Source organism: Silene latifolia, chromosome 9 (genome assembly GCF_048544455.1).
Source record: "Silene latifolia isolate original U9 population chromosome 9, ASM4854445v1, whole genome shotgun sequence".
In the NCBI taxonomy this organism is placed as follows: domain Eukaryota; kingdom Viridiplantae; phylum Streptophyta; class Magnoliopsida; order Caryophyllales; family Caryophyllaceae; genus Silene; species Silene latifolia.
The window spans coordinates 23,932,380-23,946,552 of NC_133534.1; the positions used below are offsets into that span (position 1 = coordinate 23,932,380).

A 14,173-nucleotide genomic window follows, 5' to 3' on the forward strand; every position below is an offset into this window, starting at 1 on the left:
GTTTAAGACGGGCCAATTCGAGTTGGGCCAGTTCGGGTCTTTCATATTATCGGGTTAATTCGGGTCGGGTCGAGTTGTTTCGGGCTTCAGGTGTTTTTCGGGTATGTTGGTTAGGTCATTTTCGGGTCAAGTAGGTCAGTTATTTTGTGTCCGAGTTATTAAGAGAGAAAAAAGTACTTTAAATTTTGATAATAGATTCTTTATTTTAACGTAAATAATATTATGTGTGCATTTAAATTAGTCACTTCAAGTTTTTTTTGTACAATTAGAGTTATGTTTCGTCGGATCATTTTCGAGTCGGGTGGTTTTGGATTGAGTCATTTCAGGTTGGGTCAGTATCAGGTCAACAAAACTCAGGTCATGTTCGGGCCGGGTTTCGGGTCATACTCGGGGGTTGTGGTTCGGGTCAATGTCGGGTCTCGGACCAGGTTGATTTTGGCAGGTCTATTTATGCGGGTTTATGGCCTGAATTCTTGGAGCTATCACGTATACTCGCGATCTTTCTATGTTACAGCGGCGAGTTCTCACGCTATCCCCCCAAAAAAAAATCAATAGAATATTTGTTTTTTTTTTTGGTCTACTGACTGATATTTTTTTGAAAATATATTCCAAAAATAAAAAATGTACAATAACATCAATTAGTTCAAACTTCAAAGGCAACTAACCATTGAAGTTGAAGAAGAAGAAGAAGAAGAAGAAAAAGATGGAGTTAGAGATCGACGAGAAAGAACTGAAAGCTGCAGGAGCTGAACCATTAACAAATGGACGACTAGGCTTGCGTATCCGCGGTTGGGAAATCGAATCTTCCAATCGCCCTATTCTCACTTCTCCAGAACTTCTATTGTATGATTTTCCTCATTTTTCTCCATTTTTTCGCATCAATTTAGGGCATGAATTCCGAATTTGCGACTTTACAGTGTTTAATTTGATTCGAATTATCAATTTAGCACTTGTTGACCTAATTTTGTAGGTTTAGGATTCTTTTCTGATGAATTTAAGGCATGAATTTGGATTTTATCAATTTATTATTAATAGTATTGAGTAATTTCTGTGTTGATTACTGAAATGTGAATATGTGATAGTGTTCAGTGTTTAATTTGATTTGTGATTACTCGTTTATTCGAGATTTTTCGACACTTGTTGACCTAAGTTTATTTTCGTTTAGGATTTTTCTATTGCAGTTTAGTTGTTTAAACTTCCTTTCGAATTTTTCGACTTGATTATATTACTGTCGAGCCGCTTTGGTAAGCTTAAAGTTTGATAAATTTATTTGTGTGTGATAATTTTGTGAGATATTGACCTAAGTTTTTGGCTTTCGCCTTATTTGAGGAATTTCAAACAGCTGCGGTTTTTGCATATAACGATTGTCCAACATATTTGGCATTATTTGACCTAAATTTTGTGGCTTTGGCATTATATGATCTATTCGTGTTTGGAGTATTAAACACCTGCAATCTTCGCATATAACCATTGTCAACACTTGATTTTTCTCTGAGGGAATGAATTGCAGGACTTTTCGAGTTAAATGTTGGTATAAGTTAATATACTCTCTATTACAGCCTCTTATTAAGCACAAACTTCATTTCTGTGGTACTATCCCGAAATGAAGCTATCGGTGTTGGAAAGTCCACTTTCTATAGAATTTGAGAACTTGTTAGATGATAACAGTACTTCTCTAATCTGGAGTGTGAGTTTTTCACTTAGTGCTGTTCGTCCAAGTTGATGTTTGTCTCGTGCCTTTCTTTTAACCTAATCGTCCATCGTGTATTCGTATCCCAGAAACACCTTTCTTGGTGCGGCAAGGCTGCATACATCCATCCCCACTTACTTGCTATAGGCAGGCCTCTGAGGCAGTGGGTTGATGACGATGACGTTGTTGCTCCATTATCCGCTAAGTTGGTTCTGGAATAATTTACTTCGTGAATAAATTTATCACATAAATAGGCCTGGTTTAAAGTTTTGGCTTTGATGTTCTTTGCTTCTATTTGTTTACCTGGCTTGAGAATTGAGATGACTTTAATGGGTAATTACCTGTTGATACAGATGGGAAGAAAGACTTAAGACGTCTCATTTGCCTGAAATGGTATTTGGTAACAGTGTTTTAAGTCTTACACATCTAGCTAGTGGCACGAAAATTAGTTTCAACGCATTTGATGCTTTAGCTGGCTGGAAGGCCGAGGCTCTGCCACCTGTTGAAGTTCCTGCTGCTGCTAAGTGGAAATTTAGAAGGTTAGTTTCTCTGATTAGGGCTCCAATCTTGTTTCCCAACCATCACCATAAGAATAGGCTGGGTTCTTTTGTCAAACGTATTTAAAAACGAATCATTCATTGTTTTGCTCTTACGAAGCGAGAGAAGGGAATAAGTGCGGAGTATATACGTTATTACTAGATGGGAAAACTGGAAGTAAATGTATCTTTAGCTGAATAAAAGCAACAAGGCAACCGGTGGGTCTTGCCATGAGGTAAACGTATTGTACTTGGGAATGAAAATAGCATGAGATTGGCACTTGGAGAATAAACATAAAGAGTAATACCAATCTTCCATACCCGTCATCATAACAGTTCAGTAGTTTGTACCGCTTGTCAAAAAAATGAAGGGAGAAAAGAAGAGACTGAAATTAATTTCTGTGGATTTTTTGTTGTTATTTCCCTTTCAAAACAAAAGAAAAGCATATACCTGATAATTCAGTACAAGCATTGTAATGGCAAAGCAGTCTTATTTCGTAGCACCTGACTAGCTTGAAGAAACTGGGCATTTAACCTCTTACATTTAGCAAGTATCCTGAAAACAGGATTAATAGCAGACTCTTAGTATACATTCTCGTAATTATTCTCATGGCGCTTCTCATAATTTTGCAGCAAACCTTTTGAACAGGTGATATTGGATTACGACTATACATTCACTACACCTTATGGTGGAAGTGAAATGATTGACACAAATAGCAAAAAGGTACCCATTTATTCTCTGATTGCTTCATAATTTTTGGGGTTTCTCAATCTGTTAACATTTCGCTCTTCAGTTTACCGATTGCTTGATAATTGTGGGGTTTCTAAATATGTCTTAAAAGATTATAATGCAATGATTCTGCAAAATTATAGGCTGCAGCCTGCAATCTTTATTGGGAGGACTGTGAGGAGAAGATCGATGTGGCTGCTCTCACGTCCAAAGAGCCTATCCTCTTTTATGACGAGGTTAGCATTTGAACATGATAAAACACCTTATATCTTTTTATCTTAAGGGCTATCTTTGTAATGCATTTTCAGCTATGTATCTGTTAATCTAATATTCTCACCGGAAGACTCTCAGTGAATCTACTTGTTTTATTTTTCAAGTGAATGCAAGATCTGATTCACTAATTTTGCTAATTTTAAACATTCATCAAGATTGTGCTTTTTTTACAATAATTAAGTTGGTCTGATGGTTGGGGCCTTCTGGTTCATATTTGACCGTATTGGCGGATTCAAACCTATATGGATTCCGGATGATGATTCATGTTTGCCGACCCCAACCTATGTAAAGGTTTTGTTGTTGTTGTATCAAGATTGTGCGTTTTCTTGACTAGAGCAGATACATGATACCTCTAGACTAAATGTGAGGTTTCGACGATATTTGTATAGCAGATTGCACTGTAGCCTTTTTCCATTGTAGCTTACTTTTCAAAACCATTTCAGGTGGTTTTGTACGAAGATGAATTAGCTGACAGTGGAGTATCTCTTTTGACTGTCAAAGTGGTAAACATGACACTTGACCGTACTATCCTTGTAACCAAGCTGCATTTCCCTGGCCGCTTAGATCACTGATTGTGATACTTGTGTTTTTTTTTCAGAGGATTATGCCGAGTGGATGGTTTCTCCTTCTAAGATATTGGGTGGGTTATCAATCTTTGTTGAGATTCAAATTCTCGCTATGAAGCATTGTTTCTTAAGCAGTTTGACTTTGAAGACCAGCCTTTTTTTCCTTGATTAATCAGCCTGTAATTGACATTTGTTAATGGCTTCTTCTTGCTTTCAGCTGAGAGTTGATGGAGCGCTTATGAGACTAAGGGATACTCGTATGCATTGTGTTTTTAAGGAGCAATCTTTTCCTGTTATTCTTCGTGAAAGCTGCTGGAAAGAGGGCACATTCAATGCCCTGGCCGCTGTAAGTCTAATATCCCACTCTCTTCCTGTACCTCTTTTCTCTAGTGCTTTTGGGTTAGATGGCTTGCTTCCTCCAAGTTCTAACATTGTTGCGTTCCCCAAAAATTGAACTCGAGACATGTTCTCCTTCGAGACAGTTAACATCAGACTTACATGAAATCAAATGATTGTTATTCTTGGAGTTTGAGTTAATGGACATATGGCCATATGAGTGAAGTTCATGATTGTATATGTTGATCTCACGTTATATTAACATGAGACGGTCTCACACTATATTAGCCTGAAACGGTCTCACAAGAGAGTAATCGTATTTATGAAATACTCATCTTGATATGATAGATTGAATCTACAGCAAGTGGTTGATTCATTGAATCTGACCCGTCTTCCTTGCATATTGCAGAAAGGGTATCCTGCTGATACTGCTGCATATAATGATCCGAGCGTGATTAGTTCAAGGCTTCCTGTCATCAAGCACAACACACAAAAGCTTAAGTTGGATTACAATCCTTAAGCTGTAAATGTCCATTATCGTTATTAGTAAACAAAATGTGAGCTTTGAATATCTATGGTGCTCTAGTGTTCGGTGAAGTACTTAATTAGGTGTTTTCTTGACAATTCTTTCCTCTTATCATTCTATTGCATTGCCATTAATAATTCACAATTATTTATTTATGGTGAAGTACTTAATTAGATCTATGGTGGTCTAGTGCTCGGTAAAGTACTTAATTAGATCTATGGTGAAGTACTACTGGTATTCTATTAGTATTCTCAAGCCTAGTGGGCAATGAAAGCGGACATTGAGTTGGTGGAGGAATTGTTTGTGCACGCTCAAGCACGACACGACACGGCACACTGTGACCTAGGCCACCACTTCATTTCACCGACACGACACGAAGCCCACGTTTGTGGGCCGAGGCCGGACCATTCTCTCCTCCAAACACGGTCCACTTCCATCTCTAGAGGTTGGAAATAACAATGGCCTAAATTTGAATGAGAAGGAAAATATTGATAACATCTCTAGTGGTCTATGCAATAGTATAGTCATGGATGACTGTTGCACAACACTCGCAGCGAGATTGATAAACGAGAGTGCAATGATAAAAGAACGTAAAAGTAAATAAACAAACAAGATGATGTTTAAAAAATTGGTTCGGCTCCTACTCTGGAGCCTACGTCCAATTGTTATTTTATTGTTTGTTTAAAAATTTACTCAAACTTAACTAAATCATTACATTGAAAATAACTATTCCAACCAACCCCGTTTGCAACTCAAACTTAAAGTTATTATGCCTCAACAGTTTCTAAGTTATATCTCACAGGTTTACAAAGTCTTTGAATCTTAGTGGTTCACTTAAATGAAAATGGAGATCACAATTCAAGACATAAACACGAGATCATTGAAATACTCTTTATGCAATAGTGAAACGAACTAATACTTGGAGATTTTCTAGCTTTAAAACAAACGAAAACTTTTTGAAAACAGAAAAACGGTTTTGCAAATGATTGAAGAACAAAGCTTTAAATGCTTAAATGATTTGCAAGTGTTTTACAATGAATGCTCTTAAAAGTCTTAACAATAAATGATGTTAAGGCTTCTTATTTATAATGGAAGAATTGACTTAAGGTGGGTACCTTAGATAATATAATTCCTTAATAAATTAAGTAGCCTTAGATTGATTGTAAGTACACAAAAATCAGAATACTTTAGCTCTTTTCAGATTTTATAACTTTTAAGTCTTTACTAAAATGGCAAAAAACTTTTATAGCTTTAATCCTTCGACAAGTTCAACTTTCCATTTTAATAAAGAATTAAGATGCACAAATTTAGAGTTGACTTGTTGAATTTGAACTCTTAGAGCAAGTCCAATGGTAGGCTACTTACTACTAGCTTAATAAATCTACATCACATTTTAAGCCATAACAATTTTAAGCTACCATATTATTCCAATGGTTTAGCTATCTTTCATAAATTTTATTTAATTAATTAAAATATGTAACTAATTTTCCTATTGGTTGATTTTAAGTTGTGGGCCACTTTAAGCTACTAGCTTCATGAGGCTAGTTGCTTAAACTAAGCTACTCTACATGACTATCTCCAATGGTTTAGCTACTAGCTTGCAATTTTATGAAATTGCAAGCAAATCCTTATGCTAAACCATTGGACTTGCTCTTATATTGCTGAAATTATTTCAAGACTTTGTTTTTTAAATTTTAAACCTTTTGGAATATTGCTTTTGGAAAAAATTGAACACTTAGGAATTTTTCGAAAAAATCTTTATACCGTAGTACCAGAAATCACGGTGCAACAGTGGAGAACACTGTACTCAACCACGCCCACTCAAGACTGAAAGCATTGGAACGACTGAAATATCTTAACCCAGAAATGTACAAGAGAGAAGAGAGGAAGAGATTGTTGTTGTGTGTTTAATAGCTGAAGAGAGCCTCGTATTTATAGTCGAACTGAAACAGTTAATGGAGCCAAAACGTGCTCCTTAATTGCAGTAGTCAAACGCACAAATATGGGAGCATTACTCTCAAGTCTCACCCACTAACAGTCACAATTGACCAAGTTGTTAAACACAACTGTATGAACTTAGACAGTTAAAGCAACAAAAGTACAAAACTCAGGCCAAAAAAGATAGGTACAGCCCGCCGCAGGCCATTCCCAAATCCAAAATCCGAATTCGGGCTCCCGCACGAAACGCGTGCATGAGTTGAATTAAGCACCTCGCAAGCCTCTACAAAATGCTCCATTGACCCACTAGTGATAGTGTAAAGTGTGAAGGGTTATATAAACCAATAAAACTCACACTTACTTACCAATGTGGGACAATTGAAAAAAACTTAAGTTGGCTAGAAAACCCCTATTCCCAACATAATCAACAAATCAAGAAAATAACAAAGTACTCCGTATATCAAAGTTTCCGCTACTCAATAAAATTGATTGAGAAAAATTTCAACAAAAAAATTTTAAAAATAAGTTACTCATGAGTCACATTTACGAATTTAACAACTCCTTATAATCTTATTTGTGAAGTTTCCACTACTTGAAGAATTTAAGCGAAATTTCAAAAAATAAATTAAAAAAATAAATGTTTTTCATGAATCACATTCACGAATTTAACAATAGTCCTGATATCATAGACTTATATCATTAATTGTGAATACTAAATAAACTTGATTAACGAGAAATTTCAAAAAATAAAAAATAAAAAATAATAGCAAAATTTATAATTAACCTCTTGTGATCGCAACTTGGACAGTGATTCAAAACGAGCTTCAATGGTAGCTAGGGTTGAGTATTCCAAGATATGAGAAGAATTCATCGAAATTCATTGTAGATCCACGTCGTTGATATGGTTCGCCATTACAGAGGGGTGTGAAAGAAAGTAAAGTTGAACGCGAAAATTTGTTTTTCCGAGTTTCTCTCTCTTAGATTCTGCGCATTTAATAATCCGTATTACAGTTATATAGTGGTATGCGTAATAATATACGGTTGGCTTAAACGTCGTTTCTTTTTTTTTGAGTTGCTCTTAATAATAATGGTTCTATAATTGTTAAATCACGTCCCTAATTTTATTTGTTACCTCTCTAAAATTTACTCCCTCCGTTCCACTTTTTTTGGGTGACTCGATCAAACTTTGATTCACTTATCATCTAATAAATAGTTATCCCCGCTCAATTTGGTACACGACATGGCCCAAATCAGTTCATGTGGAAAGCATGAACAAGACTACACTAGTTCGTGTAATCCACATGAATCAATCACGTAGATTACACGAGCTAGCATAGGGACGTAACAAGTAATACTAGGGGTGTGATATAGCATTGCCCTCTTATAGTGAACTAATCTAGATCTCGCGGAATGCACGAGATGCATACAAGTTATACAAAAAAAATTTACTTTTTAATACTCCACTAATTTTATTACCCGTGAAAATCACAAGGCTAGCTATATTGTCACGGTGGTGATATTATGCAAGCCCATATTTGTGATCACACTGGCCCTAAGGACGAACAGGACTCGTAAGAAAAAAAAGTGTTAAACAATACGTATACTGTCATAATCTATCGTCAAAATATATTTATTGTTATGTATAGCCACAATCTAAACTTTTGTCATGGTTTATTATTATCTTGTCACGAATATTGCTACGTTTGTTAGTATTTTGAAACGATTATTGTTATTAATGGTTTCTATTTTTTTCCTTTTTTTTAATTATTATGCTCCCTCCATCTCGGTCATTTTTCTATCTTTTAATGTTATTTCATTAAAATCAATTGATCTATGTAATTAATTCAACCTAAAAGAAAATTTTCAAAATAAAATTTTCTATATTTATATTTGCGAACTATAATTTAAGATATATTGAATAGTTAACTTTATTTTGAAAGAATATGTGATAGCGAGATTTGTCGGCAATTCTCACACAAAAAAAAATTTGTAAAACTCCCAAGTCAAGTAGTATAATGAGGGATCGTTCGCAAAGATAGGGTGGATGTGTACTTAGTTTGTTCAAATCCAAGTTTAGTCGATTAACAAAGAAAATGGAGATCATAACTAAAGTACGACTAGAGTAAATAAAGATCAGTTAACTAAGATGATATGTAAACAATTGATGAAAGACTAGGGTCTTCAGGTTCACATAATAACCTAGGCTGTGAGTTGTGAGTGCAAAACTACTAAAAATGAAGCTGAGTACGAAGCCCTCATAGCAGGACTCAAGGTAAGTCTAAACCTCGGTGGTCCATAACTTAAAGGTAAAAATTGATTCAATTTTAATTGTTAATCAAATAAAAGGAACTTATACAATAAAGGATGCAAAAATGATTTTATATTTAGAATATGTTAAAAAAACTTTGCGCTAAGTTTCTTTCATTTGATATTGAACAAATACTTAAAGACCTGAATACCCAGGTTGATGCTCTAGCCAGCTTTGGTTCAAATTCACTCCTGCATTTTTTTTATAAAGTACCCATTGTGCATTTACTTGAACCTACCATTAGAAAGTCTGAACAGGTGAACCTTGTCAATACTGACAATGATTCATGGACTGAGCCCTATTATGATTGGTTCCTGTGAGATATACTATCTCAGGGCAGGCATGAGGCTAGAACATTTAGATTTAGAGCTTCTACTTATTCTATTATCAATAACCCTTTGTTTGAAAGATCTCAGGCTGGACCATACTTGAGGTGTCTTGAACCACATGAAGCCAAACAAGCATTCCAGGTAGACTTGTCAAAACCTGACCCGACCCGAAAACCGATCGTAACCCCACCCGTAAATAACCGGTTTTTTCAACCCGAACCCAAAAGATACCTGAACCCGTTTTGACCCATAAATAACCGGTCAAAACCCGACCCACAGCGGGTTGACCATTGAGTCAAGACAATATATCTTCCTTAAAATACACAATGTCTTATATGTAGTGACTTATATTTTTTATAAGGAAAGATAAGTATATATGCGGTATGTGTGCCACGTCATCACCTCGAAGTGTGTGTCATATTGTCACTTTTACGTTGAACCGTATTTCACGTCAGCACAGCATGACGCCTCAGCACCTTAGACCACATGCCACGTCGTCACCTCGAAATGTACGCCACGCCATCACTTTCGCCCTAGTACGTCGAACCACATTTCATGTTGGCACTGCCACTTCATCACCTCAAACCACATACCACGTATTCACCACGAAGTGTGTGCCATGCACTACAAGAATTCAGCTCTCGGACGACTAGTTTAAGCGACTGTTTTGCACCGTCGTCAAGTTAGCAACAGATAAAAAAAATTGGACGACTGATTATAGTCGCCAAAATAATGACTGAAATTAGCGACATAATTGTTAAACTTAGCGACTGAATTCCGTCTCCAAAATGGCGACTGCACTGTTCTCCGTCGTCAAATTGGTCACTCAATTTTTTACTACCTTATTCAGCGAAACCCCCTTTCCTCTTTCTTACTTTACCAAAACACACACACACACAAAGGAAGAGAGGAAAGTGACAAGAACACGACACCACCACCACCAACGACGACACCACCAAAACTAACACCGCCAACGCCATTGTCACCACCGGCTCTTACCACCACCGCCGTCTCATTTTCTCATTACCATTCTCTTCATTTCTCTTGTTATTTGAAGGTGTGTTATTTTGTTTTAAATTTCAATTTACTAGTTGGTTTTTGTATTGTTTGTTTAATTTGTGATTGTAATTAGTTGTTTTGATGTTATTATGAAGTTTATGTATACTTATGTGATGCTTACTTTGTTTTTAATTTTTAATTAGTTAGGGTTTGTGTAAATTGATAATTAGGTTGATTATGAATTGGGGGGTTTTGTGGAATTGTTAATATTAATTGAATTAGGGTTGTAATTGACAATGTATTGGTGATTTTGATATTGTTAGTATACTTGATTGAAAAACATTAGTATAGTTTTAGTATTGTATAGTGTTTGAAGTGTATAATTAAAGTTAGTCTAATGTTAGTATTATTACTCCGTAATAATACTCCGTAATGATAGGTTCGTGGTTGTCATTATTAAAAGTAGTATACTCCAAAGCATCAAATACCATATTTCTATATGGGTTATCATTTTGTTTGGTTTGAGGTTGCTCGGTAATTGGGGAATATGGTTCTCCATGACAAATCCAGTTATAATAACTTGGAGAAAATCCATTTGTATAAATATGTTCTTCTACTTAAATGTAATGAAAATATTTCAAATTTTTTCATTTAGTACAAGGACATCTAAGTTTATTTTCTACGAAATCATATCCATCTTGTTGTTTAGCAAACTCAATAAACTCAAGAACCCCCTTTACAAATCTACCGGTGGGACGTTTCCTCTTATCTACCCTATCTTCGTACATCCATTTGCATTCTGATCTCTTCATTTTAATCTAAAAAATATTCCAAACAACAATTTTTAACAATATAACTCATACAACATTATTATACTTCTTAGTTTACAACTTTATATTAAAAAATATTCCAAACAAGACTAACATATTATTACATTATTATATTATTTCGATATATTGTAAAACGTCGAATATATTATACGGAGTAATTTTCTTTTTGGACATGGAATTCCAAATCAAATTTCGATCAACTGGATTGTTGAGAAATTGTGATCGGAAATGTTTGAGCTGAACTCCAATCAAGGCTTGCAACCTTACATAAAAAACATATTACGGAGTATTATAACTGTTCTAGCAGTATGGCAACTTTAATGTGTTTGGTTCAGTCTACATTTGAGCTAGATTGTACCACTTAACGAGACAAAATGTTTAACATTGTAAGCCATAAACTCGTTTCATTCATTGCTTACTCGCTATGACCAATCATTATGGTAACATCAGCCAACATTGTTCCACAAGATGAGATAACGTTTAGACTTATTGGTATCACCCTCTCGTATGCACCAAATTAAAATGTCCCTCTATTAACAGGAACCAAACTGAAGTTTAATAAGTGAAATCTGGAACATCAAACTGTTTAATCAACTGCTGGGGAAAAAAATTTAATTTGGAACATTGATGCTACTCATTACGGAGGTTCTCAATCGTTCTATGACTGAGCAATGTCAAGTGTACGTCGTATATTTAATTTTATATATAAGTTAGATTATATATTTGAGAATATATTAGGAGTTAAAGTATTAATTAGTCTTTATAATTTATCCTTTGTTTTTCTTTTCTAGAAGGCGGCCAAGAATAAGGGTAAGATGCCTACGGTTCCGGAGCTTTTCTATGAGACGCATACCAAAGAAGGAGCTAAGGGGAAAATGGTGCTCACTTCGAAGAAGGACAGAGATTTGTATGTAAGTGTCAAACAATTCCGTCGTTGTGTTTTGATTACATATTATTATATAAGTATAACCTCTAATCACTAACGTTTTCATTTTTTAGGCTAAATTTAGACTTCGAAAAAAGAAGAACCCCGACGTGCCCGATAATGAACTTTGGCTTGATTTAGTGGATGACTTCAAGAAGGGGGAGGTGTATGAAACCGGAACGGCAAGAGAACTCTACCACGACCGAACTGATTCGGGAACCCCGGTCTCTCAAAAGCAAACATATATGCCGAGTATCGTATCTCAACTTCAAACTACACTTGAAGCCGAAAGAGAAGAAAGGAAGGCGGAAAGGGAAGCAAGATAGGCCTCAGGGGATGAAGAATTGAAGAAAATGAAGGAGCAAATGGAGTTGATGACCACTTATTTCTCGTCTTACAACCCGGAATGGCGTCCACAAAACCAAGACCCTAGAGATCCTTTCGGAGGAGGCGGTAGTGCAGCAGAATCTACTTTGTCGTGTCATTGAGTGAGTTGTTGGTTGTTTATTCTTTTAGTTAGCCTTGTGAATTGTCGGATATTTTAGTTAGATTAATGTGACTTGACGTCACTTGGATTTGGAACTATACATTGTCAGTTAGTAACTTGTAATAACTTAAATTCATATTGGAAGTTGTTGTATGAAATGTGACGTTGTTGGCCATCTTGTGCGTTGTTTATGCTACTGGGTTGTACATTTTCATAGGGCGACTGAAAACGAATTATTAGCGACTAAAAGCCGCCGCAAACTGGCAACTGATTAACGCCCGTCGCCAAAATATCGACTGAGCCCGTCGTAAACACTCTGATCATATTTTCATAGGGCGACAAGTTGGCGACTGAAGGGGCTCCGTCGCCAAAATAGCGACCAAAATCACTCGCTATTTTGGCGACCACCACTGTTTGTCGTCGCCAATTTGGCGACCATTTTTACTCGCTCTTTTGTCGCTATATGGCGACCACACAGTCCGTCGCCAATTTAGCGAATGAAATTCGTCGCCCGAGTGAATTTATGCGACGAAGAGTTGCGACGACTATGTGGCGACCGAGTGTAGTCGCCCGAGAAATTTTAGCGACTAACTTGTGTCGCGTAATCCAGTCGCCCGAGAGGTTAATTCTTGTAGTGATGTCATTACTTCGAAGTGTGTGCCATGGCGTCACTTTCGTATAGTGTTGTAGTATTGAATATAATAAGAAAAAAATACATCATTTTACTAATATCATGTAGTATTAAGCTAGATAATTATAAAAATTAAGAGTAACTATATATTTATAATTTAAATTAAAGAAATTAAACATTTGTAAAAAGGCGTTGATTAAACCCGTTTCAACCTGAAATCCGACCCGAAACCCATACAAACCCAACCCGTATAAACTCGTATTTTACAAACCCGAAATGGACCTGGCCCGTATTTTTTCCGAACCCAAAATGACCGAACCCGTAACCCGCCCAATCGACCCGTTTGACAGGTTTAATTCCAGGAGATACATGATGGATATTGCGACAACCATAAAGGTGGCAGAAGCCTGGTAATCAGGATACTCAGGACTGGTTATTATTGCCAACCCTGAGTGCTGACTGCCAAGAATACTGTGCAAAATGTGAAGCGTGCCAGATACATGCTTCAATATACACCAACCATCATAGTTACTACATTCAATCTCTACACCCTGGCCATTTATGAATGGGAATGGACATAGTAAGGAAACTACCAGTAGCTCCAAGTTAGAGAGTATGCATGCTAGCCATGACTGACTACTTCTCTAAATGGATAGAAACTGATTATTTCAAGCAAGTTGATGAGTCATAATTATATACATATTTATGTCTCCCCTTACTTGCTTTTGATACGATTTCGTGCTAGTTTGTATCAATTACATGCCTTTTATGTTTGAATGTCGATATTTCCGCTTTTTGATGTTTAATGTAGGAATGATGCATTTGAGGAGCAAAAGAATGAAATGGGCATCGCGGAGTAGGCATGAATGGAAATATGAAGCATGGCACGAGAATCCATAAGAATGAAGGAAGAGAAGTTGAGAAGAAAACACGAAGAAAAGAGCTTCTTATTACAAGTGCCTACTTTGAAAAGCCATATCTCGAGTTCTACAACTGATATTCAAGTGATTCCAACTGGAGGTGAAAGTTATCTTCTTAGCTTTCCAACGCCGTAAAAATCGCTTGTTAC

The 14,173-nt window shown here is 36.1% G+C and overlaps 1 protein-coding gene across 1 annotated transcript; it reads left to right on the forward strand.

Annotated features, from left to right (window-relative positions):
- Positions 1-474: 474 nt before the first annotated feature.
- LOC141599399 (TIP41-like protein) lies at positions 475-4,834 on the forward strand. The gene is made up of 8 exons (XM_074419385.1): positions 475-843; positions 2,044-2,229; positions 2,860-2,950; positions 3,100-3,192; positions 3,673-3,732; positions 3,828-3,869; positions 4,013-4,141; positions 4,541-4,834. The coding sequence occupies exons 1-8, from the start codon at positions 704-706 to the stop codon at positions 4,649-4,651; spliced, it is 852 nt and encodes a 283-aa protein (XP_074275486.1). The 5' UTR covers positions 475-703; the 3' UTR covers positions 4,652-4,834.
- Positions 4,835-14,173: the final 9,339 nt, after the last annotated feature.

Coding starts and splice junctions, on each gene's coding strand:
- LOC141599399 (XM_074419385.1), top strand. CDS start 704: ATGGAGTTAGAGATCGACGAGAAAGAACTGAAAGCTGCAGGAGCTGAA. Junction 2,230..2,859: donor GCTAAGTGGAAATTTAGAAG/GTTAGTTTCTCT, acceptor ATAATTTTGCAG/CAAACCTTTTGAACAGGTGA. Junction 4,142..4,540: donor CATTCAATGCCCTGGCCGCT/GTAAGTCTAATA, acceptor TGCATATTGCAG/AAAGGGTATCCTGCTGATAC.